The sequence below is a fragment of the Leopardus geoffroyi genome, chromosome D2 (assembly GCF_018350155.1).
Source record: "Leopardus geoffroyi isolate Oge1 chromosome D2, O.geoffroyi_Oge1_pat1.0, whole genome shotgun sequence".
NCBI classification, from domain to species: domain Eukaryota; kingdom Metazoa; phylum Chordata; class Mammalia; order Carnivora; family Felidae; genus Leopardus; species Leopardus geoffroyi.
The window spans coordinates 78,557,952-78,585,389 of record NC_059334.1 but is presented as its reverse complement, the minus strand read 5'-3'; the positions used below and the strand labels follow the sequence as shown (position 1 = coordinate 78,585,389).

The following is a 27,438-nucleotide window of genomic DNA, read 5'->3' as shown; positions in this document are numbered from 1 at the left end:
AAAACCACACAAGTAGCACAAATACCCGGGACAGCTCTCCCTACGCACACAGAATGCAGTGAAGCCTAGACCCTCTGCAAGGAACAAAGGCATCTACCCGCAGTTCCAGAGGGGAGGGCGGGAGACATGAGGCGGGGTCTGGTCAGCCCTCGATGAGGGAGACCCTGGCACATGGCTGACTGCCAGATACCCTGGGAGCTCGACGCAGGGAGCTGTCGAATGCAGGTTCCTGGGCGAGCTGCATTGAAGGCACACGCAAGATACCGAACCTTCTCCTTTTTTAGCAGGAAGGAGGCAGCTGGAGGGCAGGCAGCCATGGGAAGCCGAGAGTCAGAAGGATAAAAGATGGAAGGAGAAGATGTTCCTGATGCCGACACGAGCCAACCTCTTATAGCCTCTTCTCTTTGGAACGGGGCTCCCGTTGGGGGAACCATCATGATGTGAAACAAGCCCCTGCCTTCGGGAGCTGGAAGCTGGGACTGCTGGCCAGAAGCCATGGCTGTAAATGACACAGATGGTGGCGGGGGGGGGGGGGCCCACGTGGCCACAGGTGCACAGGGAGGGGGATGAGGGCGGCTGGAAACAGCCACACCTGCATATGGGCCCATGCAGCAGCTGCTTTTTCTTTCCATTTTTCTCCCCAGATTTGCTCTCTGTGGGCAGAGCTGAAGTGAGTTTCCTATTCTGTTATTTTTACTTGTTTTCTGGGCAAAATAGAAATGACCAATGAAACGGGAGGACAGACAAAACCGGAGGCTAGCGGAGCGGCTTCCAAATAAGAGAACGATATTGACTAGCACACCGTCTCATTCCCACCTAAAAATCCTAAGAGTAAAACTAAGCTCTCGGAGGGCCGCCTGCATGGCTCAGTCGGTTGAGCATCGGCTCTTGATTGTGGCTTAGGTTGCGATCTCACAATTCGTGGGCTCAAGCCTCACCACGGGCTCCGTGCTGACATCGCACAGCCTGCTTGATATTCTCTCTCCCTCCCTCTGCCCCTCCACCGCTTGTGCTCGCCCACTCCCTCTCTCTCTCCTCCCTCTCAAATAAATAAACCTTTAAAAAATAAATAAAATAAAAATAATAACAATAAAAATCAGCTCTTGGAGGTATTAGGGACTGAATCATAACCAGGTGAGAAACAGAACCAGGAATTCCTGTTTGCACAGCACGTCACAGTTTGCCAGGTATTTGCGGGCACGTGATGGCACTTGCCCCCACAGTTCCATGGAGCCAGGCGGGCAGGAGTATGTGTCCCCACCACGAGGAGACGGAAATGGGGACTCAGAAACGGTTAGTGACCTGCCCGAGGGCACACAGTTGGCGAGAGTGGGGCAGAGACTCAAATATAGGAGCTCAGTCTCTAAACTGGGAGCTTTGTTTCCCCGGGTCTTCTTTTTTTCATGCCTTTTCCTTTGTCCTGAACGGTTCCGTAACCCTTGGGCCACTCTGTCATCCCAGTGAGTTGCTGTGGAAATGATTATTGAGGTTATAGACAAAGGACTGTGACCTCGGCGAGGGACAGGGAGACAAAACCCAGCCACTGAGCCAGATTTCACATGCGTCACAGTGGGCGAGACCAGGGCACCCAGTTCTGCAGCCTTCTCCTTCTTCGCTTTGCTCCTCTGCGAGGGGAGAGTCAGAGACTCGATCACCAGCCTCCTAGACCTTCTCCTGATTGTGCAAAAGGTACCAGGGCCTGTAAACCCAAACCACAGTTCATCCACGAACCATTTGCTTTTGGCTGTGGAACCGAATCTCCAAAGAACACACACACACACACACACACACACACACGTGCTCTAAACTCAGCCCTCGGTCTCTCCCAGCCTCATCTACACCTGCAGCCTGGGGCCTCAAAAGCCCATAGACCCCCATCATGCATCTTCTAGTAGAATTGGTCTCTCCCAATTCCCCAAACCCTTGACCCTTGCAGGGTCCTCTCTAGGGGGTTCTATTGGCATTGTGGACGAGACAGTTTTTGGTTGTACAGGAATATCCCATGCACAGCATCCCAGACCCTCACCAGAGAGATATCAGTGGTGGCCTCTCTGGTCACAGTGACAAGCAAAACACCCTCGTACATTTCCAGACATCCCCTACTGGGCACTAGCCTCCTCGTAAAGCCTGACCAGTGCATGTATGTTCAGGAGTATCTCGCTCTCACACACACACTGCTCCTTGAAAGCAGGGGCTGTGTCTTACTCACTTCAACCACCACTGACCGCCCCCCCCCCCCTTTCCAGGCCCGTGTCACTCCTGCAGGGTGTACTACAAACTAGGCAGGTCCTCCCTCGAGCAGTGTCTGTCTCTACAGAAATGACAAACATAAATAACCACAGTACGAAGCAGGATGAGACCAAAGAGGCCGCAGGACTTGGCTGAAGGCACACCGCGCCAGGTGTCTGGGGTCCTGGGTTTGAGTCCCGCCTTCGCATGTGACTCTGGACTTGTCCGACTTTCCCTTTGGGCACCTGTAAAATGCAACTTGGATCTCCCAGTTTCCCTCCAGCTATAATCAATGTTAAGGGCTCAAACTTAGAGACAAAGAGGAAGGAGGTGAACAGAGGGACCGGGAGCAGCTTCTGTCCAGGTTTCCCAGACGGGGCGCATTTGCTCAGTGGATCTCCATAAGCGGGTGAAGCCTGCGGTGGGTCGGGCTCTAGGGTGCCTGGCCTACCTGAGGCTCGGCAAGTAACTTGCAATGAGGGACTAGCAACAATACACGAGACGAAGAGGACGCACCGGGCACCCGAGAGTCCGGCCATGGCATCTACACAAGGAGGGCAGCTCCTGACCTATTTCCTGCTCCCGCTCTCCTCCGAGGAGAATGCCTGAGCCCAGGGCAGAGCCTGTGAGCAGGAGCCCCAGGGGACTCACCTGCCCAGCACAACCGGTCCTATTCTCTCCAAGACCTCACAGCCTGAGCTCCTGATCAAAGTCCACGGCTGTCGGCTGTCGTAGTCTACTCCCCAATCCCCAGCAAACCCTTCCTTCCAGTTCCAGCTACACCAACTTCAACAGGGCCCCTGAAAACAATCGTGAAGACTCGACTCTGAAACATGTTAAGTGATTAGGAATGGACGAAACCACAGATGAAACCCAGCCTCGGGACATGGCCCCAGACATTTCCAAAGTCACTTCCAAATACTACAATGAAAACAGCTTTTGAAATGTGGCCTCATAGAGAATCCCAGAGAAAGAAGAACACAGAGTTCTTTGCCTTCTAACAAATCTCCGCCCTCTTCTGGCATAAGACAGAAAACAGCACCAGGACCCTTGAATCTCCAGTACCGGGCTGGTAAGAGGCTTGGGAAGGCGGTAAACCCCACCCCCCACCCCTGCACACTGTCTCAGCGGCAACTGAGCCCCCTGGGGGGGCCCTTCCTGACACTGAGCTCCTATTTCCACCTCCCCAGTCCACCCTTGCCTGGAGTCACCCTTTCTCGCACTATCTCGGTTGTATTTAACCCATCGCCACAAGGTCCTGTCCCAGCATCTGGCAGAGCTAGCAGATAAGAACAACAAGGATAACCCTCTGACGATGACGATGATGATGCCATTTTAAGGAAAGACCACCACTGAGACGGACAACGAGCACGGCCTGAGCTCCAAGGCAACAGCGTGCTGCAGAAAGCGCCCTCGGCCAGTGCGGGGAATCAGGACTCTCGCAGTCGCCTTTGGAGGACGTCCAGAGGCCAAGGAAGACTCACGCCGCGGGGGCCCGGGAGTCAAGGACGCCCGAGGGAAGCTCCGCGGGTCACGTGCTCGCCGGAGCCCTGAAGTGCGCTCGGCCCCGCTGACGTAACTATTCGAGAATTTAAAAGTCCCCAACTCGGAGGAAATGCAGTGCAGTTTTATGGCTAATCCACGCGCCGCCGTGGCCCGCCGGGGGTGACCCCGCGCGACCGGGTGGCAACGCTCGAACTCGGGAGGAGCCCCCGCGGGGGTGGCGCACAGCCGGGTCACCGGCGGGGACCCCACTGCGGGCGCTGACCCCGGTCCCGGACCCCAACTGCAAGCGGGGACTCCACCTATGGGCGGGGACCGCGGCCCCGGGCACGCACCCCAACCGCGGGCGAGGACCCGGCCACGCGCGCGCACTCCGACCGCGGGCGGAGACCTCGACCCTGGGCGGGGACCCCGGCCGCGGGCGCGCACCCCGAGCGGTCTCAGCGCCGGAGCGAGCCTCCCGGGCACACTCCCGGGACCCGCCGGCCGCCCCGCAGACACACTCCTCTGCCAGCAGGGGCCACAAATGCGTGCTTCGCCTCTTTCCTGCCCGCAGCCAGTGCCTCCTGGGGAAAGCGGGGCGAGCTTCGGCTACCACTTCCAGCACGCCTTTGTCTGGCGGCCAAGGTCCTGGGGACGCCCGTCTCCTCCCTGACCCGGGCGCCCGCCCGCCCGCCCGTGGCCGCGGCGCACTTACCCGCCCGGGGCGATCGCGGATGACTCGCGCGGAGTCGCCTTCCTTCGGGGACGCGGCTGACTTTCCCGAGCCGAGCGGCGGCGCGCGGAGTCCCCACGGCCCGGCCCGGCGACGCAAACTTTCCCGGGGCAACGGCTCGGGGCGGGCGCGGGGGCGGCGCGGCCCCCCGAAGGTCGGGCAAAGTTGCAGCACAAAAGGCCAATGACTGGGAGCGCGGCGGCGGCCGGGCCAGGCTCCTCCCCCAGCTCTCGGCGCTCCGAGCGGCCCGCGCGCGGCCAGCTGCTCGCGCAGGGCGCCCGCCGCGCTCTCCTCCCGGGCCAGGAATGCGCGGGGCCGGCGGCGGCGCGCCCGGGAGCCCCGGGGCCCCGGCGGCCGCAGTGCGAGCGGGGGACGGGCGCAGCCGGACGGACGCGGCGCGGCCCGGACGCGGCTCCCGAACGCACCGCAGGCTACTTCCAGGAGCCTTTGAGTCATGACCACTTGTTACGGGTCTGAGTTTTTCCACGGCGCTTTCCACTACGCCTGGCAAAGGCGGGGAAGGCACCGTGCGAAATGCCTGAGGCCAAGGGCGGGCCCTGTGTCCCAACCCTGCGATCGGCACACAGCTTGGGAGCCGGGAACAGGCCCCGGAAAAAGAAGGTGGGGATGAAATGGTGCCTCGCTTGTTCCTTGGAGCCAAGTTCTGGCTCTTCTTTTTTCATCTGCGGAGACCGAATAACCCTGCCCGACCACAGATGCTTTTGGGTGCACTATGCTCTACAGTTTGCCAAACTTGATTGCCTTCTCCTGGGCGGTTGCCCTCGGAAGTAGGCAGAGACTAAAGCCAAGCCGCTTCCCGGTATTTCCAGGGAGCCTGTGTTTCCATTTGCGACTTGTTGGTTGTAAGTTTTTCCCTTATAGGGCCCCAGAGCAACTCCTGCGCTAACATCGACCTCATACCCAGAAGTGGCGCTTACCTGCCTGTACCGCCCTGAAGGCTCTCCCTTCCTCTGGCTATTTCTGCAGCGAGGCAGAAAGAAGGAAAAGAATTAAGAGTCTGTGGCTATATGTGGATGCCAGGCTTCCTATTTTAAGTTCGGTTTCAAGAAAGCATTGCTATATTTTATATGCAGGGACCAAAGGGCAAGAGACTCACAAATGACTCAACGCTTCCTTTCCTCCTCTTAAAGAAACAGATGCCCTTTGGGATGAGTACTGGGGTTGTATGGAAACCAATTGGACAATAAATATCATATATTTAAAAAAGAAAGAAAGAAAGAAACAAACAAACAAACAGATGCCCGAGGCTTGATGGCCCTGAATGAGAATTCCATGTAGAATAAAGAAATAGACTTTTATCACCTTCCACTAAAAAAAAAAAAAAAAAAAAAAAATTTTAACACCATGCTTCTAAGAGCCACATTTCTGATGGAAATTTAAATCGATTCCTTGTTACAGACACCTAGGTGGCACCCAGGTGTCTCAGTCCGTTAAGTGTCTGACTCTTGTTTTTGGCTCAGGTTATGATCTCACGGTTTGTGGGATGGAGCCCCTTGTGGGGCTCTAGGCTGACAGCGTGGAGCCTGCTTGGGATTCTCTGTCTCCCTCTCTCTCTGCTCCTCCCCTGCTCACACTCTCTCTTTCAAAATAAATAAGTGAACAAACAAAATTTTAAATAGACTCCTTGTTCACAATGGGTATTAATGTACCCATTTCACAAATGTAACCGAGACCAAAATCTTCTAATTTGTTTCAGTGTATACCATCCACTATTGGAAAAGCGGGAATTGTAATGCCCAGTCTTCTGTGTCCTTGTGCCCTAATTCCAGGTCATACCCATTTATGGCAAAACAAACAAACAAACAAACAAAAAACCCCACTCTCTACCTTGTTAAGCTCAAGCATTCCAATTAGGCAAAGAGCTAAGATGAATTTGAGGAGCTGTCCCTTCCACGTGAAACCTGCTGGATGCATCTCTTTCATGACAAAGGAAGATACCACTGGGCTTTGAAAACCCACTGGTGTGGTCAGCCAAGTGATGTCCCTGCACCGAGAATGTCCACATCTTAATCCCCACGGTCTATGAATTCGTGAATTTACATGGCAAAGAGGAATTAAGATTGTAGATGGAATTAAGGTCGCTAATCACCAGACCTTAAAATAGGGAGATTATCCTAGATTATCCAGGTGAACCCCAAGTAATCACAAGGGTCCTTGGAAGTGAAGGAGGGGGGAAGAAGAGAGGTCAGGGAAAGAAGGGTGACAATGGAAGCACAGACAGACAGACACGTGAAGATGCTATGCTAGCTTTGAAGGGCACCGTGAGCCAATGAATGTGGTTGCAGAAAAGCAAGGAAGTAGATTTTTCCCTAGGCTTCCAGAAAGGAACACACGCCTACAGACACCGTAATTTGAATCCAGTTAAGACCCGTGTCAGACGTCTTACCTGCAGAACTATAAGAAAATAAATTTATATTGTCTTAAGCCACTAATTTTGTGGTAATTTATTACAACAGCAATAGGAAACCAAGGCGGTAGGTATCTGGTTATTATTGTGATTTACTCTTTGTTGAAGGATTTTATGAAAGTATCTTGAATTCTAGGAATGTTTCTAGCGTCTAACATTACTCACTGCAGGAGATCACTCTGGCTGAGCAAGGCTTGTCCCTAGCACTCCTCCAAGGCATCTCCACGCTCAAACAGTGCTGTGGTGTTAGGCAGCTGGCAGCCAGACAGAGCCATGGTCCAGTGTAGGATATACTCATTAGAAGACGAAGTCAAAAGGGCACCTGGGTGGCTCAGTCACTTAAGCGTCCGACTTTGGCTCAGGTCATGATCTCGCAGTTTGTGGGTTCGAGCCCTGCATCGGGCTCTGTGCTGACAGCTCAGAGCCTGGAGCCTGCTTTGGGTCGTGTGTCTCCCTCTCTTTCTTCCCCTCCCCTGCTTGCGCTCTCTCTCAAAAACAAACATTAAAAAATTTTTTTAAAAAAGAAGATGAAGTCAAGGGGAGCCTGGGTGGCTTAGTCGGTTGAGCCAACTTGATTTCAGGCTCTTGATTTCAGCTCAGGTTATGACCTCACAGTCATGAGATCGAGCCCCACATCAGGCTTGGTGCTGACAGTGTGGAGCCTGCTTGGGATTCTCTCTCTCTCTCTCTCTCTCTCTCTCTCTCTCTCTCTCTCTCTCCTTCTGTCTCTGCCCCTCCCCCACTGTCTCTCTCTCTTAAAATAAATAAATAAACATTAAAAAAAAAAGATGAAGTCAAGAGCTCCCTATATCACAGGAAATTGAGATTCAAATCCCACTACCCGATAGAGTTGACCCACACCAGAAATTCTCAGCCGGCCCCCGCGGTTCTGGTCCCAGCCACAGCCAGACATGCTGCCCAGCCCGCAAAGCTGAAGCTATGGTGAACGTGCACTCCCTGTCTCCTCCTGCTGGTACAGAGAAGGAAAGATGTGTGCTTGTGCCTTGGGACTTGGGATACCCGGAGACTATAGAAAAAGATGGAATCGCAGGCAGGAAGCACGTGCCTTAGTAACTGCATCCAGGACTGAATCTTCACATCCGAAGGATTTCTTGGGTCTAAGTACAGGGCCAAGGCCTCCGCAGAAATGCTGTCTGTATGAGCGTTTTCAGCACTGTTTCGGCTGCTGCAGTGCAGCCGCTGTTAATCTCTCTTCTAGGGTTTCTGGGGTTACCTTAAAGGCTGCCCGGGAGGCACCCATAGTACCTATGACCAGAGCTCTCCCGCTGTTATTTGTCATTATCTTTGGGTTCCACACAAGATTTTGTTTGGAGAGAAGGTTCGTTTGGAGAGAAGCTGGGGGGCGGGGGTGGGGGGGATAAAATGTGCCAACACTGCTTTAAAGAAAAGAACCATTGCATTTGGAATCCTGGCATCCCACCTGAGTCTCAAGAAGGAGAGTGACACCCAAGGTCAAAGGCTGCACCGGGACCAGGCAGGTTTCCCGGAAGGAGATTTTTTTTTTTTTGAAATGTAAGTAGAGAGAACAGTATAATGATATGTATCTTACCCGCTTTCAGTATTATCAACTCATGGCCATTTCTGTTTTGTTCCCATGCTCACTTCCCCGTTGCTACCCAGATTATTTTTGAAGCAAATCCTAGATATCAACCTTGCATCTGTTAATATTTCTTTTTTTAAAATTTTTTTTTAACATTTATTCATTTTTGAGAGACAGAGAGAGACAGAGCACGAGTGAGGAAGGGGCAGAGAGAGGAGACGCAGAATCCGAAGCAGGCTCTAGGCTCGGAGCTGTCAGCACAGAGCCCGACGTGGGGCTCGAACTCACGAACTGCGAGATCATGACCTGAGCTGAAGTCGGATGCTCAACCGACTGAGCCACCCAGGGGCCCCTGCATCAGTTAATATTTCTGTTTGAATCTCCAAAAGGCAAGGACTGGAAGGGAAATTTTGAAGCCTGACTCTTCCTTCCTTTTGCTCTCTCAGGCTCCCCGCAAAGGGATCAGCATTGCCGAAGGATTGCTTACGGTCTGTCAATGAGACCACCACAAACACCAGACCTATCGTCTGAAACTCAGTGCCCGTGAGACCCACTGGACTGTTGTTAAAATGCTCCCAGAGATTCTGGTTCAGCAGGTCAGGGAAGGGGGGGGGCTCAAGAATGTGCATGTTAGCAAGCATGTTCTGGGCCGAGACGCTTTCCAAACCACACTGCGAGAAACTCTGAAGCAAAGTTTGGCGGCGCGGGTCACTGGTGGTCTCCAAAAGTGAGGTTCCCTCTCCCTATTTACGGACTTGCTTATGTTCCAATAATCGTGACACATGTGACATGTGACCCTCGGCCAGTGAGACAGAAAGGGAAGTCAGCTGGGCTTATGGAGACACTGCCCTGAGTCTTCAGAGAAGACACAAGATGCTGTATCTCCCACCCAGATGTCCTCCTGCCTCTTGACGTGGTCTCGAGGGCTCATGCTTGGTGTTGCCGCAGGCAGCTTGAAACGATGACCGGGGAGGACATCAGCCAACAGACCACATGTGGGTAGAAGGGGAGATGAAATGGAAATGAGCTAATGAATTACTCGACCTTAACAGTGCCCTGCCTCTGGACTCCCTGCGGGTGAGGGGATGGACCTATTATTGCCGAGGTTTTCTTGTATCGGGCCATCTGTTACTTGCATCCTGAAAAGCGTCCTGACGGAACGATCAACTTCAGTGATGTTGAGAAGTGCTCATTTGGTAGATACCAAACCTAAGGCTGCAGAAAGGGATGGCAAGCCACAATAAAGCAAATGAAAGACCATTTGCCAAGGGAGGCTTCTGGACTACAAAAGGCAAATTGGTGCCTAGGAAACACCCCTGCCCTGTCCACTAAAGAAGCCTTGGCTACCTGTTTGCAGTTTCCTTTAATATTCTGTTGTGGCAATGGTATTTTGCTGTGGCTGAGAAGTGACAAGCCACACGAACATGGGGAGCCAGGCTAGAAACCTGTGCCCAAACTTGCCCGACGCAAAAATACCTGCGAACTAATAAAATATTCCCTGAGCATCTGCAATCACTGTCCCGGGTGCCCACGGGGGGGACAAAACCGTATAAGGCAGGACCCTTCCTGGAAAGATAGGCTCAAGCTGGGGAGGCAAGAAGCAGGAGCGTGGAACCAGGAACACCAACCGACCCCAGGGGTAGCTGGCATTTGTGGCTGAAGAAGGAGAGGGTACAGTGCGTATACTAGAAGTCATTTTTTACGGACACCTGGCTGGTTCCGTGGGAAGAGCATACAACTCTTGAGCTCGGTTGGGGTTGTGAGTTCAAGCCCCACGTGGGGTGTAGAGGTTACGTCAGTAAACACAACTGAAGTTATTTCAGTAGGCTGAAAGGAACTTCCATTCTATCCCAAGACTTGCTTCTGCCCCACTGCACCAAGGGCCCCTCCCTGGACTGCCAATGCCACAATCGGATACACGGAGAAATCTGGGAAATAAGGCCGGACACTAGAAATACACAGGGCTGGCTGGTTAACCGATGGGCAGTACGTGATATCTCCCTGGACAAAGAACACACTTGCTCTTTGCTGGGGGTGTGGGCCTAAATGGAAGTTCATGTATCTGACTTGTGGGCGGGCACCCGAATAGGAGCTCAGGAACACTGAGCCCCTGAATGTTGTCCTCATGGAATAACAGGGCCTCTGGTCGGGGCACCTACGTGTAGCCAGACGTTGTAAACTTGGATACACTCAAGGAGGTTCATTCAGCCCATCAAAATCACTTATTGAGTACCTGCTATGTTGGGGCCCTGTGCAAGGTCTCTGTGCTCGCTCCTAAGGTCAGACGAGGGAATGCCTACTACACGATAGGGGCAAAAAGGGAATATTTCATCAGCCCTGCAAGAGGCATGGGGAGATTTTCCAGAAGAGGGAATACGTAAGGTGAGTTGTAGAGTATAAAAAGGTGTTACCGTATTAAGATTACTCCTCTGGGGATATTTTAATAGTTATGCACTTAAAGCATATTATGAAAGAAACGTAATTAGCACACCAAACCTCTAACTTCCCGGAGATTCCCTGGGACAGAACAAAATAATACAAGGAAATACAAATGCAGCAGTAGAAAGACAAACAGTAAGTAGATAGTGATACGAGCGGTCTATAGATAAGGTAAGTCTTCAAGTCATCACTAAATGACATTGCTGAAATGTTGAGCTAAGAAAAGAAGGAAAGCGGGCAGGAGAAGAAACATAGAATGCTCTAGGTAGTGAGCATGAAATCTATTCTTGAATCTACCGAGGAACGTTTTGTGATAACGAAGTCTATGATTAGCTCATTCAACAAAGATTTCTTGAGCACCTTCAATGGGTTAGGTCCTCCTAAGTGCTGGCAGATAGGCGTGGACAGAAGTGACAAACCCCCTGCCTCGCGGAGAATACCTTCGGGATCCGGGCTGGTGGCCACCTACATCAATTGCCAACGAAAGGCAAAGATGATTAGGGCCTTGAGCTGTTTTTGTCTTCTAATGCCTGTGTGCTGTCTCTTGAACCAGAGTGTGGTCGGCTTGCGGGCAGAAAACCTAGTCTCCCCCAGTGCTGCCCCTGCACAGGCTTTGTCCCTGCTGTGCTGACTGTCGGCCCAGGGCTCATCCCTGCCACCTTTCCCCTCTCCTGGCAGAAGGGTCCCCTCCCCCAGGACCAGCCTCCCTCAGCCTTTCCAGCTAGGACCTCACGGCAGCTTAACGTCCTTCTTCTGCAGCAAGACAGATCTCAAGGCTTCCCCCAGCCACCAGAGACCCAACCCAAAAAAGCACGCTCACCTAACAGGTGATCCCCTCAGCTGCCAGCTGGGAAAGGTGGCAAAGATACCCCCCACATGATGGCTTGCTCTCCGCCTTCCCCACTCAACAGTCAGATAAAGGAAACCAAAAAGGCAACTGAAAAACTTTTTTAAAACTATAGTACTCGTTAACATTTGCGAGCATTTTGCTACCCAGCTGGCACTCTGCTAAGGGCTTTTGTCTCTTCTCTCGTTTAATGCTCCTACGAGCCTTTGTGGCTATTGTCCTTAGCTGACAAAGGAGAAAACAGACCTGGGGGTCTCTATCCCAGCTGGCATCCAGCAGAACTACGTTCACACACAGGCTGTGTGTTTGTGAACCCAAACCCCTAACCAGTCCACACTGACCAAGAGCTAAGCTTCAAGTTATTTAAAAAAAATTTTTTTTAATTTATTTTTGAGACAGAGACAGAGTGCGACCAGGGGAGGGGCAGAGAGAGAGAGGAAGACACAGAATCTGAAGCAGGTTCCAGGCTCTGAGCTGTCAGCACAGAGCCCGATGTGGGGCTTGAACCCATGAACCGTGAGATCATGACCTGAGCCGAAGTCAGAGGCTCAACCAACTGAGCCACCCAGCCAGGCATCCCTAAGTTACTTGTATATGCTCTGAACCTGTCAGCTGAAAATATGCCATGAGGAACCCAGGACCAGTGCCCGGCTCTGTCATGTGAGTTCAGCCATCATGCTAATAGAATAAGATGTACTTCATAGTGAACTCTGAGGAAGTTCTGTCGTTGTTATTTGTCAGTTTTTTCTAGAAGGAATCACAGCTCTGGGCTTCTCAGAGAAGTCCTCGCATTCCACAAAGGGCTGTCCAAGCGGCGAGGTACATTCCTGAACTGCAACCCATCAAAACTTAGCTGTATGGGCGGAGAGAAATATTTGTAAGGCGGAATTCAGGCCTTCAAAAAATTCAGCCATTACCTCCGCCCATGCTAAAATGAAATGTCAGCCTGAACTCAAAAGACGTGCAGGAAATGTATGGGGCAGCTTTCCACAGGACTCCTTGACCTCGTCGAAGATTTCTAGACAGGGCCTTGGAATTTTCCTTGAGTGCACACAAAACCCACCTTGCCAGAACCTTGCTCGGCCCGCATTTGAACTTGGCCTTGTCCTAATTTTGTGTGAGTCACTGACCAAATGGGAAGGAAAGCTTTGCCTGCTGGACTGTCTTCCTGGGCAGAAAAGTAATCTTCTTCAGGAGTCAGGGTCCAGTATTGGTGTGATATCGGCATAATGGTTAAAAAATAAGACATTTGATGAACAGCTGTGGTGTTGTGAGGGCCCGGAGGGCTGGGAGTGAGGGGTGGTTACAGGGTGCGGTTCAGTCTACACAGATGTCTCATTTCCCCCCCAGACAACATCAGCATCTGCAGCCCGAGTCTTTGATTGGTCTCTAAACTCCTTAGACCAGCTCAAAGGTTCTCAAACTTTGCCACACAATCGAATCACCTGGGGAACTCTCAAAGTGCCCTGTGCCCCAGCCACACCCCTATATCGACTAAATCAGAAACTCTGGGAGCCCCACCCAAGCATCAATATTTTTTACAGCTCTCTAGGAGATTTCTGTGCGCAGCCAAGGTTGAAGCCAGTGCCCTAGATCCTTGCCACTCATGGGGTGGCCCGTGAACTTAGCAGCATCTTGAACTCTGATGTGTGAATAAGTCACCCAACACCTTGTATGATGCTGATTCTGACTCAGCAGGCCTGGGTAGGACCTGAGAGTTTCTGCCTGCCCAACAGGCTCCTGGGTGATGCTGAGGCTGTGAGTTTAGGGAGCCACATTGGGAAGAGCACAGCCCTAGAGCAGTGGCTCTCTGGGGCCAGCCTTGCCCATTGGGGGACATTTGGCAGTTAGCTGGGGACATTTTCGATCGTCTGACTTGGAAGATGTTTCTGGCATCTAGTACTGCTTAAACATCCTACCGGGTGCAGGACGGCCCTCCGCAACAACTACCCAGGCCCCGACGTCGATGGTGCCGAGGATGAGAGTCCCTGCCCCCCATCTCCTAGCACAGGACCTCTATGTAGGAGGCCCTCGGCTGGAGGGAGGGAATAAAGGCACGAGCGAATGGCTTATCGCCACCGTGATTTTGTTGTTTAGTGGAACTAACCTCGTCAACAGATAGCTTTCGAGGGATGTAGACACACCATCTACCCGCTGGACAGGATACAAGCGATCTACAAACATCCGTTGAGGGCCTACTATGCGCAGCCTACTGTGCTAAAAAAATAAGACCAGGCCCACACCTTGTCACTCGCTCTTAAAAGGGCCAGCCCCAAGCAAGCACTTCCCACTCACTATCCCGCTGAATCCTTGAGAGGTAGGGACTAACTTTATAACCATTTTATAGATGAGGAAACTGAGGTTTCAAGTGATTCAGCAACCTGACTGAGTCCCTGAGTCCCCGTCCCAAATAAGTGCCAGATTTGAACCCAGGTCTGTCTGGCTCAGACACCCACGCTCTTCCGTAAAGGATGAACTCCTATATGAGAAACTGTAATCTATTTGTCCCGGTCTTAAAATTGTGGTCAGGTTTCAGAAAAGACTGTTGATGCTCGGGTAGGGGGTAGGAGGGAGGGACTCCTGCAGAGCTGGAGGGTTGAGAGAGCGTCACAAGCCCCACATTTGGTCTTGAACAGGAAAGTGGTCCCGAGAGGGCTGATGAGGAGGGGGAGGGGGAGGCAGAGGGTCACCCTGGGGACAAGGGCTTGTGATTCTGCTCAGCATCTCTGAGCCGCGCTGAAGTTCCTGCCTCAAACCTGTAAAGTCTGGATCCGCCTCTGTATATATTTACACCTTTCTCCACATTTTTATGTCAAACGAGAAGAGATTTAGAAGGGAGGGCACAGAATATCCCTCACTGGACTTGTAGAGCCGATGGCTTTTCAGAACTGGGGGAAGGAGCCGAAAAGTGTCACCACCTCCCCCCCGTCGGGTCAGTTAGAGCTCCCAACCCCAGAACGTGAGGGGAGCTCCTGAAAAGCAAAACGTGCCCCCCATGGGGGGCCATCTGGACACAATAATTACTCTCCGCCGAAGATAAAATAGGAACCAAATAAGAGGTATAAACATCAACTCAACACGGAGCCTGGTGGTTTCTACCAGACAAGCTTCCCATCTTCGTGCAAAAACAAAACTAAACCCTGCAATGATCGTTAAGAGGGTTTTACCTCCCAAGACCTCACGGCCCAACTGTTTGTAAAGAAAACGTGTAGAGAAACCACTCTGAGGGTTTTCTAGTAAACTGCTCACACAGACACAGTCAGCGAGAAGGAGACGAAGCTCAAGTTTCGACAGAGCTTCCTCTAGAACTCTCGCCCGAGACTGCCCTCCCCATCAGCATCCGCACACTCCCCAAGTCGTGGCCAATTAGAGAATCCGTGAGCATTCCTCCAGCTCGCGTTGCGCAGCGGGTTTTCTGCAATCTGCCTGCAAATGCCACCGGCCACAAGCGAAGGAAAAGCCAGAGCCAGCACGACACAGAGGCCGCGACGTAACTTGGTTTTGCAAGTAACAATCTTGCAAGATTGCAAAAGTAACAATCTTGGTTTTGCAGAAAACAATCTGGAACATCCGTTGGTACCAGGCTCACCTGGGTGGCTTGCTACACTTGGCAGAGACCATGCTTGCTCGCTCCAGTGCCAGGGGTTGTGAAGAGCATGGTCTTGAGGCCAGAAGAACCGTATTCAAAACAAGTCGGACCAGTGGCCCCCTGACAAGCTGTGTGCCCTTAGGGAAGTCACACACCTTCTCTGGGTCTTAAGCGTCTCGACTGTAAAATGAGGGAGCCGAAGGTCCGGCAGTCCTTCCGGTTGTGATATTTCGTGACTATGAATCTCTGAGCCAGGCGTGAGGCGGTACCCGTCTCAAAGGCTGAGCATCCCTGCTACCATGCTTCAGGAGCCAGAGGAGCTGGCTTCCCGGGTGGCCCGGAAAGGCCGTCTGGCCTAGAGCTGAGACCTCACGCCCAGGCTTGGTACTCCCCGCCCTCCCACCCCGCCCCCAAAGTCTCATTTTCTGCCAACTCTGGCCATGCATGTTCAAACACCAGGTGCTCGGTCACTTGCCAGGAAGGGTCTCCTCCTGCAGCCATTGTGCTATGATGTCGTCTGGCAGTTAGGCAAGGACAGACAACTTTCAGCCCCGCCCCTTCCTCTAGGAGGTTTGGGATAGGCCAGCAGCTCAAAACGATGTGCCAGAATAGTCGGGGCAATCTGTCCCATAAGATGCACTCGGAGATGCGTTCTGCTGGTGTAGCCCCAGCCGGGCTCACCCACACAGGCGCTCCCTCCCTCCCGCAAATGTTAGGTTTCAGCTACTTTACAGCCACTCTTGGCAAGAGGTTAACCCCAAAGCCCTAGTTCCCCAAGGAAAAGAATGCATTCTGCATGTGAGCTGAATGGCCTGACCTTGCGTCAAATATAATGTTGCAACATTGAAGCCACCCCGGTGGGGAGGCTGGTGGCTGAGGGAGGAGAAGAATCTTTAGAGGGTAGTGAGGCCGTGGTCTAAAGAATCCAAGGCAGATGCAAATGAACTGCAGCACATTTCTGCTAGTCCATGTGTCAATGAACCCGTGTTGCCAAGTAACCTGCCTTAATAATAGTGTTATCACCGGGCACTGGGTGGCTTAGTCGGTTAAACGTCCGACTTCGGCTCAGGTCCTGATCTCATGGGTTCTCGGCTTCCAGTCCCACGTCAGGCTCTGCACTGACAGCTCAGAGCCTAGAGCCTGCTTGGGATCCTCTGTCTCCCTCTTTCTCTGCCCCTCCCCCACAGCATGCTCGCTCTCCCTTTCTCTCTCTCTCAAAAATACACATTTAAAAAATAATAGTATTACAGTCATTCAAATTATGATGGAAATAATGATAGTAATAATAAAAACAATTACCCCTGATATTTAAGTGCTTACTGTGTGCCAGGCAGGAACTCTGCTAAGCTCTTTACATATATTATTTTCATGTAATCTCTGTAATATCTCCATGTGGGAGGCCCTAGCATCATACACACTTTACAGGCAAGGAAACTGAGGCTCAGTGTGGCTAAGCAAATTGCTTTGAGGCTAAGAGTCTAATGTCAGAGCCCAAAGTGAGACCCAGCATCTGCCTCTAAGTCCCGTCTGACCCGATTTTCCAGGACAGGAAGCCTCCAACTCACCTGATAGCCAGTTGGGTTGAATTATTCAGCAAGCAATTATGGAGTGCCCACTGTGTGCCATGCCGAGTATCAGGTGCTGAATAACCAAGAGCCTCGTCTGGTCTGCGAGGCTCACATTCCCAAAGAAACAAGCTCGTGACTTACTCTCTCGGCAACAGGCCAAGACTCCTCCCTCTCTCGAGACGACCACCAAGCACGTATCTGAGCAAGCACCCCTAAACAGAGAATTCAGAATCATAACGCAGCTCCTGATCCCGTGCTGGAGGAGGGACGAGGTACAGACCCCTGGAAAGCACTAGTGAGGAGACAGGAGCTGGTGAACAACCTGATCCCTCCGGAGTGGGTGAGCACTGAGCTAGGAGTCAATAAATCACTGAGCTACTCACCTGCAGCCGGTCAACCCAACTACCAATTTACCCCAGCCCTCTTTCCAGTGGCAGAGCCTGTGCGCAGCTCGGCTATTCTCTGGCCAGAGACCTTGGCTTCCCTTCTAAGCACCCGGCCTGGGTGCACGTTTGTGGGGTGACTGCTGAGCCACTTGTAGGGGGTGGAGCTGCCTGCGGGGTTCCCTGCAGCTCAGGAACCTTGTTCATGGGCTCTCTAGGAGCCGACAGGCCCCAGCTCTATACTAGTCATAGCCCCCAGCTATTGAAAGCTGACTTGGTGCAGAGTACTCTGTGTCTCGCTTCCTGCAATCCCCATTTAAATGCCCCTTTAAGTCCCAGGAGACATCGGTGGCCCCATTTACCTGTGAAGAAGCCAAGGCTGGGAGCAGTCGCAGGACCAACCATCTGGGCCCTGAGAGTAAAGATCTGCATTTGAACTCAGGTGGCCTAACGTGCCCCCTCCCTCCGGTCTGATTTCATTTTCAGCCTCACTTCCGGCCCCTCCTCCTCTGGCCCTCCGGGCTGGCCTGGGGCAGCCTCGGGGGCCCTGCTTTCCTCCTTCCCCAGGATGGTGGGTGGGGGGGGGTCCTGGCCTGAGAACTCACCGCTGACCCACGTCCGCCAGGCACCGTGGCTCACCTGACCCGCTCCCAGGGAATAGAGGCACCCCTCCCCTGAGGTTTCTATTCCCAACCACCCTCTGCCCACTTTGCAAAAGGAAAGGCCATTAAAAGTATCAGTACCCAGACGGGTGCCAGCGCCTTCCCTGGAAACAGAAACACTTTCACAGTCAGTGTCTGAATCAGCAGGCTGCTAAAATATTTAACGCCGGGGCGACTTAACAGGCCCTGTGCAGAAAGGGGAGGCCGAGGGGCGGTTGGCTGGGGCTGCTGCCCCCGCACACCCACGGGAAGCCTCCCCTACCTGCCACTTTATCAGGACGAGGACGATGCAGAGACACAAAAGCAAGACCCATCTCTGCCCTGAGCCCATTTCTGCTCCCTCACGGGCGTGGCCAGTGGGGCTGGGGGGGCAGGGAGGGTTCTAGGTTAAGTGCCACTGTTTAGCCCGGGTTACCTGAGGCCCCCTCATCAGGCTGGGGCGTGAGTCACAGTGGCCAAGCCGAGGCCTCTGGCTGGCCCAGCGGCAAACCTCCTTGGCTCAGGGGCTAGAGACGCCTTCTGCTGATCAGTGTTGCCGGGCGGTTGCGTGTGGCTATGCCCGAGTCTCCACTCTGCAGACAGGGCCGCCTGGCTTTCCCACTTGCAGAGCCCAGGGCAGCAAGAAGGAAACTAACGCTCACTCACCACCACCAGGCGCCCCGCCACCGGGCAGGGCTTCACGCACAGGACCTCGTGGAATCCACACCGGCTCTCATGGTGACAATCTCTTCCGTGTACAGGAAGAAAGTATGTCTTAAAGTTGGGCCGCCCCACCCAGAAGCCACTAGCCCCACTTGGCTCCTCCCAGCTTCAATTTTCAGTAAGCAAAGTTGAGTACAATTCACCATTCGATTCCTCAGTGGCCCTGAACCACGTTGCCCTGAAACTGACCCTCAATTTTCAGGTGACCTCATTCCAGGTGCTCAGTAGCCACCTGTGGCTAGCGTCCGCCATCCCGGACAGCGGAGACAGAGGACCCTTCCATCATTGTGGAAAGTTCTTGTGGACAGCGCCGACGTAGAGAGGAACTTCTCCCAGACCCCACCTGGCCAACAAGTGAACGATTCGGGATCTAAGCTCACGCATGGAAAACTTTCCAGAAAAGAGGTTCTGGTCCCAGCTTCGGGTCTCATTAGCTCTCTGACCTTGAGCAAGCCGTGTCATCTGTCTGAGCCTCCACTTCCTCCTCTGCGACAGGCGTCTACAAACAGCACCTACTGAGGGTTGAGCTGTCAGAGAAAGAAGATGCTGGACGCGAAGGGAGGCATAAGTGAGAGGAGACTCATACTGAGTTCTTGTTTGGGGTCAGACACTCCAAACAGAGTGGCTCATGCAACCCTAACAGTGCAGGGAGTGCTATGTGCTCTGTTTTACAGGGGAGTGAACAGGTTCAGAGGATGCTGCCCCCAAGGTCGGAGAGCTAGAACTTGAGCTGGACCTTGAGGTCTGTCCACTTTGAGGCCTGTGCTTGTCCACGCTAGAACAGAGAGAACTCTTCTCTCCCAGACCTAGAAGCAGATTTTGGGGGTGGCTGGCATTGCCGGGAAACACAGCCCGCCTCCCCTGGGGAAGGGTCCTTGGCTCAGTTCAGGCATGGCGGGGGGGGGGGGGGGGAGAATGCGCCATCAGAGGCCAGCAGGGCCCAGAATCTGGTACCAGCACTCTGCCAGTTAGCTTCTTCTCTCTTCCCTGTTTTGAGCCCTCGGGTTCCCTTCCAGCAACAATCAGCCAGAGTCTAAAATGTCCATTTCTTGGGCCGCCTGAGCGGCTCAGTCAGTTAAGCGTCCAACTCTTGATTGCGGCTCAGGTCGTGATCTCACGGTTTGTGAGATCGAGCCCCGAGCCAGGCTCTGCACTGACAGCATGGAGCCTGCTTGGGATTATCTGTCTCCCTTTCTCTCTGCTCCTTCCCTGCTCCTGCTTTCTCACCCTCCCTCTTTCTCTCTCTCTCTCTCTCATTCTGTCAAAATAAATAAACATAAAAAAAATAAATAAATAAAATACCCATTTCTCCATCCCTGCAGCATCCAGGTCCGTGCAGTGGGGCTTCTGCCCATGGCAGTAATGAGAGGTTCCAGGAAGAGCAGCCAGGCCCTTGGACACATTCATTTGGAAAGTCACCGCCCAGCCCCGAAACTGACCCTGGTTTTTCAAGTGGCGGTGAGCGGCTCTTCCCCGTCTTGGGTCCAGGTGCCCCATGACAGAGGCCACCTGGCAGAGGGGCTCAGAAACCCAGAACAGCCAGAGGCCGAGGCAGCAGAGCCAGCCCGCTGTGGCCGAGGAGGCTCCCCTGTGGGCGCCCCACAAGCCAGCTTTCCAAAGCGACCTGGCGTTTCTCCAAAGCTTCACCTCCAGGAAAATGCATTTTAATTATGGAACACAAAGGCTTCACGATAGAAAGGCTACATTTTAAAAGGTCCTGTGACTTTTATATGTGATGGCTCACAATGATTGAAGTTGTGGATGCTACTATAAATCCACGTCATCTGTAGAGTCCTCAGATCCTACGGGCCTTTGAACCATGCACCAAGCCCCCCGTGAGCCAAGTGGTGTCAGATACGATAGACGCGGAGGGCGTAGACAGGCCGGACAGCTGGAAACTACTCTTCTCCAGTGTCAGACTCCCTGTGTCTACAGGGGCTGGGGCCGTCACTATCGCACATATTGTGGAATTCCACACAACGTGTCACTATTCCACAAAATGTGACCGTGGTCACATTTTCCTTTTGCTTAATTGCCGGGATGCTTTTGAATAAATACATAGAAAATTATAATCGTGCTTCCCGTTTTCATTACCATTATTTATTTATTATGTGGTTTCTTACCATATACGAGGCGTCATACCAGATGCTTTAGAAACATTCTTTTTTTTTTTTTTTTTTTTTAAGACACGTTCTAATTTTATCCTAACTCCACCCCTAACACAAAAGTGTTATTTGGGTTGTTCCCCCCCCCCCCCATTTGATAGGTATGAGAAGATCGAAAAGTTAAGCAGTGCATCCAAGGCCACACGGCCAGTAAGAGGCCGCTGGGATGTGAACGGGCGTGTCTCGCTCTACTGTCTCCTGTTTGGGAAGAGCGTAGCTCCAAGTAAGAGGAGTGCCAGAGCAAGTCTGTAACAGCCCGACCCTTCTCAAAAGGAAGTTTAAAATAACAGAACCAAAGTAATACAAACCCAAACCCAGAAGGATCTCAGCAGAGAGAGGGATCTGTCGTCCTGGCTTTATCTCCTAAGAAACTATGCTCGAATTCTTTCTCTCTCTCTCTCTCTCTCTCTTCCTTAATTTACACAGCTGCAGCCATCCTCAAAACCTTATTCTTAAACTCGAAAACACGGTGTCACAGCTGGTAATTTTAGAAGGAGGAGGAGGAGAGAGAAGGAAGAAAGGGAGACCAAGTGGGAAGCAAGGGTGGGAGGAAGGGTAAAAACCAGCTCCAAGCCCACGGTCAGGCCAGCTAGGACTTCCTCGGCACAATGCCAGCGGTCTCCCTCCCTTCCCCCTCCTGACCTCCCTCAACTTTTCAACCCGACTGCCCTTCGCGGGCTAGCCTAGGTTTGCTCTAGGACCCTGAGCATCTGGGAATCATTTAATTCTCTCAACATACACTAATAATTGGAAATGATAGCTTTCCAACTGTTTCCCCCAAATGGAAAAGAAAAAGACCCTTGTAAATAAATATTCAGCAAAAAGCAAGCTTGGTGATATCCAAGATGTTTTTGGATTTAGTTTCCCGAGCTGGGTAGAGTTGGATTTCGTTTTCCAGAACTACATACCTGGCCATCAGCGGTATGTCATCAAAATGCCAGATTCTAGATTTTCCAGCCACGAGGAAGAGAGTCAGATGTGTACAAAGTTGAAATCAAATTGAAGCACCTTGTGTAGAGTAATCTAAAGATGAAGTGAGGCTGTCTGTGGGCGCCACACTCTCGCACAGGCAGAGACCACACAAGGGTAGGAATCAACTCCTGCTTCTCACAACCGGGTGCCCACGGACCCCTCAGGCGTGGGGTGATGGCAAAGCCACAGGACCCCACAGGCGTGGGGTGATGGCAAACCCAAAGCACACCCACCAGCAGTGCCCAGATGGCTTCAAAATGTGGGAAATAAACCAATAACCATACCTGTGCTCCTGACATCTACATAGGTATGGGGGTTGGGGTATCAAACCATCCTGTCACTGAGACAGAAAAGAGACATTTCTAAGACACTGAACCTGATCATGGTATTGCTCTTTTCAAGTCTACAAAATCTTCAAAATTCAATCAGTTCAACAGAAGCACGTCACCCGATGACCAACGAGAGAGTAGAAAATTTGGTTTTGATTTGCCTCGCTCTTACCGTAGCAACTCGAAACGTTAGATTTTTTAAATTGGAATACAATACAACATGGTACACGGTGAAAGATACTCATAAGGTTTGGCAATCACATGCAGTCCCGAAAACATCCAAGTTGAAGCAGATCCCTGTGGGCTACACACTTAGGGGTGAGAAAGAATTCACTCTGTTCAGGCATTAAGATATTTTAGCAGACAAAGAATCCAGTACTAGAAAAGAAAGATAGCCAGGTTGGAACGTCAACTTTAGGAGAACAGTCTGCATGGGAAGAAACGGGGGCCATTCAGTTCACTGCACGAGGAAAGGCCACCCCACAGAGAAAGGTAACAGGGAATCTGACAGCCACTGAGCACCAGAATGTACCAGTATGTCACTGGAATCTGTGATTTCAGCCCTCACAGCAACTCCACGAGGCAGGCACTGTTGTCCTCCCCATTCTACAGCTGGGAAAAGTGAGTTTATGTATGTAACTAAGGGGCAGAGCTGGGGTGTGAATCTGGGGCCCCTGCTCCAAACTTGATCACCACCCCAGCTCCTGGTAGCGTCTGCTGTAGTGTGGCCACCCCACGTGCCCCAGACTGCCACTGAATGTCACCTTTGCGTGCCACACCTGCTCTGCCCGGGGTGTGCGCCCCCTGGCCTTGGCGGAACTTTCTCTGAGGCCTGCCCAGACCCACAGCACGGCTCCCTGGTGGCAAAAGGATTCACCAGAGGCACTGAGCCTCCTCCTCAAGGCAAAGAAGTGTTTCTAACGTTTGTATTAAAATTGTAGGAATGGGGGCGGGGCAGGTGGCTTAGTCGATTGAGCGTCTGACTCTTGATTTTGGCTCAGGTCGTGATCTCGCAGTTTGTGGGTTCAAGGCCCACGGGGGGCTCTGCCCTGCTGGTGCAGAACCTACTTGGGACTCTCTCTCCCTCTCTCTGCCCTTTCCCTACACACACACTCTCTCTCTGTTTCTCAAAATGAATACATCACCTTTTAAAAAACCTCATAGGGGAGCACCTGGGTGGCTCAGTGGGTTAAGCAACCAACTTCGGCTCAGGTCATGATCTCGCAGTTTGTGAGTTCAAGCCCCGCGTCGGGCTCTGTGCTGACAGCTCAGAGCCTGGAGCCTACTTCAGATTCTGTGTCTCCCCCTCTTTCTACCCCTGCCCTGCTCACGCTCTGTGTCTCTCTGTCTCTCAATAATAAACATTAAAAAAATTAAAAAAAAAAATAAAAATAAAAAACCTCATAGGAACGAGGTTGCTGGGCAGAGAGATGTGGGCGTTTGGGGTCCCCGTGGGAATTTTTGGACTTCTGGATCATTGTCGACAGGTGTCAGAGCTCTGGGAGGGGCTGTGGGCTGTGTCCAGTAGGACAGCATGTGGCCGTTGAACGCTTGGAATGTGGCTGGTCCAAATTGTGTGTTGTGGCTCTAAAATACACACCAGCTTTCAAAGACTTAGTATGAAAACGAGAATGCAGACCATCAAATTAATCATCTTTGTATCAATCACATGTTAAAATGATAATATTTGTGATATATTGGGTTAAACAAACTATATTAGTGAAACCCATGGTACCTGGTTCTTTTTAGTTTTGGATGCGGCTAGTAGAAAATTTAAGATTACATCTGTGGCCTGTGTCCTATTTCTGTTGGAAAGAGCTGGTCTCTTATCTTCCGGAGACCTCTGATGGTTCTGCTAAGCTTAAGTTGGAATCTGTCATAAACTATTTGCTCAGATGTTGTTGTTCCCGATTCCCCGTGGGGGCGGGGAGGGGGGGCGCGAGGTCACCCCACCTGGCAGGATGGAGGTGAGGGCGCATCAGAATTCTTTCTGGAAACCCTCAGCCAATGAAATAGGGATAGGCCTTTTCCCCAAGAACCCAAAGTACAGGAAAACCAGCCCTCCTCCTCATTTCCTTCAAGGACAAGGACAAGGCAGGTTCTGGAGCCAAATGATCTAAACAGAAATAGACTGTGAGCCACACATGCAAGCCAAGAACGCAAAGGCCACATATGTAATTTTAAAAGTTTTGGTAGCCACATTAGAAATAGGAAAAAGAAATACATGAAAGAAAATTTAATAATAATAACCCAATACATCAAAAATATTATTATCTTAATACATATCAACATAAAAATCATTAATGATGTATTTTGGTTTTTTTTCACATGAAACCTTCAACCTCCAGTATGTATTTTAATTTTTTTAATGTTTATTTATTTTTGAGAAAGAGAGAGAGGGAGAGAGAGTGCACGAGCGGGGAAGGGGCAGGCAGAGAGAGGGAGACAACGCATCCAAAGCAGGCTCTAGGCTCTGAGCTGTCAGCACAGAGCCTGATGTGGGGCTCGAACTCACGGACTGCGAGATCATGACCTGCCCTGAAGTCGGATGCTTAACCGACTGAGCCACTCAGGTGCCCCACCAGTTTGTACTTTACACTCACAGCACATCACCATTCACATGTGACAAACGGCTGTCAAATCAAATGCTGCACCTCCAAGAGATTCTAAAAGTCTACCACCCGCCAGACCCTCCATCAGAGCAAAGGGAACAGAAACGCTGTTCTCACCTAAATGTCATTGCTCAATAAACTGTGATAAAGTCATACAACTTCAGCCACTAAGATACGTTCGCAGCGTTTTGATGGCAGGGGCAAAACACTACACAATGTTGAAAAAGAAAAAACGGGGGATAAAAATACACAAAATAAGGGGCACCTGGGTGGCTCAGCCAATTAAGTGTCTGGCTTTGGTTCAGGTCATGATCTCACGGTTTGTGAGTTCGAGCCCCTCGTCGGGTTCTGTGCTGATAGCCCTGAGCCTGGAGCCTACTTTGGATTCTGTGTCTCCCTCTCTCACTCTCTCTTCCCCTCCTGCTCACGCTCTGTCTCTCTCTCTCTCTCTCTCAAAAATAAATAAACATTAAAAAAAATACACAAAATAATAAGTAACAGTGATCTTTAAGGGGTGTGGTTGTGGAGCTTTCTCTCATTCTTTATGCTTTTCTAATGTTAATTTAGAAATTATGATTTTAAATGTTTCAATGATTATAACAACGAACCATAAATATTTCTTGAGCTACCATATGTCTGGCCCTAAGTTCTCCAAGAAGGTGATAAAACCTCCAGGGACATGGAGAAGGGTGCTAATATATCATTTGTGGGGAGGGAGGGGATTTTCCTACTTAGATATTTCTCCTGCACTTTAAGTGGGAGTGTCAAAAATACACACAGGCCAGGGCTGGGGCGGGGTGGGGGTTTACGTGCTACGTCAGCAGCAGAGACAAGTGCCCAGCGCAGATGACACTTACATCTGCCCAGGGCAGCACGTGCCTGCTTCTCGCCGGCCCAGCGTTCTAAGAGGTGCCCTTGTGGGGCAGGGAAGGCAGCTGGGTGTCGGCAGAAGTGCTCAGACTCGAAAAACAGGTGATTGTGCATTCTTTCCGCATGTGCGAAATATGAATCAAATCATTTATAAAATGCTTGCAGCTGTTTGGGAGGACACGCTGGGCTGCCACAGGTACTAATTTAAAGTCCACCCTGCTACACACACACACACACACACACGCACACGCACACACACACACACACAGAGCACCAGAAGAGCCAAACGTCCCAGGATGGTCACATTTCCCCGGAAGGGTGAAACTTCTGAGCAGTACGTTTTCTACAACCACAGGTGGCATTTCACGGAGGAAAGAGCCGGCAGGGGCATGTCCCACAAGTGTGAGGGTCCAGGATTCACAGTGACCCCTTCATCTGCCCCCTAATCTCAAGATCTCTATGGAGTATGACTGGGGTTGGTGAGTAGACATTCCAGCCTCCGAGATTAAATCAGCGTTGAACCCATCTCCCTCAAAAGGCAATAAGCCAGATGAGTGGTTGTCTAGGGCTGGGGTTGGGGGTGGCGTGTGATGTCTAAGGGGTGCAGGGTTTCTTTGGGGGGGGATGGCAATGTTCTAAGATTGACTGGTGTGATGGTTGCACAACTCTGTGAATTAACTAAAAGCCACCGAATTGCACAGCTCAAATGAGCGAACGTGCATTACATCTCAATCAAGCTGTTGTTGTTTTTAAGGTACTAAACTCAGATGTGAAATTCACTCCATCCCGTTCATAGCAATGCAGCCCTCAGTCATCTTGGGCACTGTTTCACCTGTATAAGGAATGGGAAAGGCTGTTTGCTTCTTTCTTATATAAGGACTCGTGTGTCAGCAGATCTCTCCTCTGCAAAACACCCAATGTGTCTGCCAAAGCAAGGCCTCTTGGTTCTCCAAAGGCTGACACCTTTTTACTGACCTTTCTACTCCTCCCACACTTCTGGCCTCGTCTGAAATGACGTTGCCCGGGACGTTTGGAGCCTCCTTCTCGGGAACTGAAAGTGAGGTGGATGGATCGGGCCTGGGGCTCTTTCTGGGATAAGGTAGAGAAAGCAATCGATGGTAAGAAGGGTACCTGTCTCCACATCCTACTGAAAAAGCCCATTTCCCAATTAAAGCTGTAAGTGGTACTACCCCCAAGTCCTAGACAAAAATCACCTTCCGGCAAGTCAACGGCTTGGAGATGCCTTGGGATCATTTGGGCCTCTCTGTATAAACAAATCCAGATTCAAAAGCAAATGCATCTGGGCTCCAGGAAAACATATGATTGACTCCACCCTCTGACCCAAGAGCGTGCTGCTAGCCGGTAAACATTTCACGCTCTTCAGACAGTTTTCGTTAAGCGAACGGAAGGTCACGTACCGGGAACGGGACACTGGGAACAAACAGCTCCCTGCTTCCACCATTTTGCTCACATTTTTGAAAATCGCTGCACGTCCAGAGGTGGCAAGCGAGTAAACTTAAACAGTTAAGTATGGACAACTTAGCTTTTCTAAAAAACCACCCGTCTGTTTCACTGACTCTGAAAAACCCGGGGTGGGAATCGCTCCCGGAGCTGGCCCCACGTTCCCCTGGGAGTTTGTCCTCGTCTGTACCTTTCAGCGTGGAGCGCTCCCGGGGCCTGGTTTTGCAGCTGCGGGTCCTGAGGTCCCTCAGGCTCTGGAGGTGAGGAGACTTGGAGCTTCCCGCCCCCAGCAGGGATGGGGGGCTCAGGGCCCGGCCACTCCTCAGCCTGCTGGTGCACAGACGTGCTGTCCGGGCTGTCCTCCGTGCCCGGGGCCCCATCAGAGCAGCCCGGGCCCCGCCGG

At 51.7% G+C, this 27,438-nt stretch overlaps 1 protein-coding gene across 1 annotated transcript in view; it reads right to left on the bottom strand.

The window, feature by feature from the left end:
- The window catches only part of TACC2 (transforming acidic coiled-coil containing protein 2), a 214,718-nt gene that overhangs the window by 120,713 nt on the left and 66,567 nt on the right, over positions 1–27,438 (bottom strand). Inside the window, 2 exon segments of the mRNA XM_045439735.1 lie at positions 26,550–26,663; positions 27,226–27,436. Of these exon segments, the coding sequence (XP_045295691.1) occupies positions 26,550–26,663; positions 27,226–27,436 (325 nt within the window).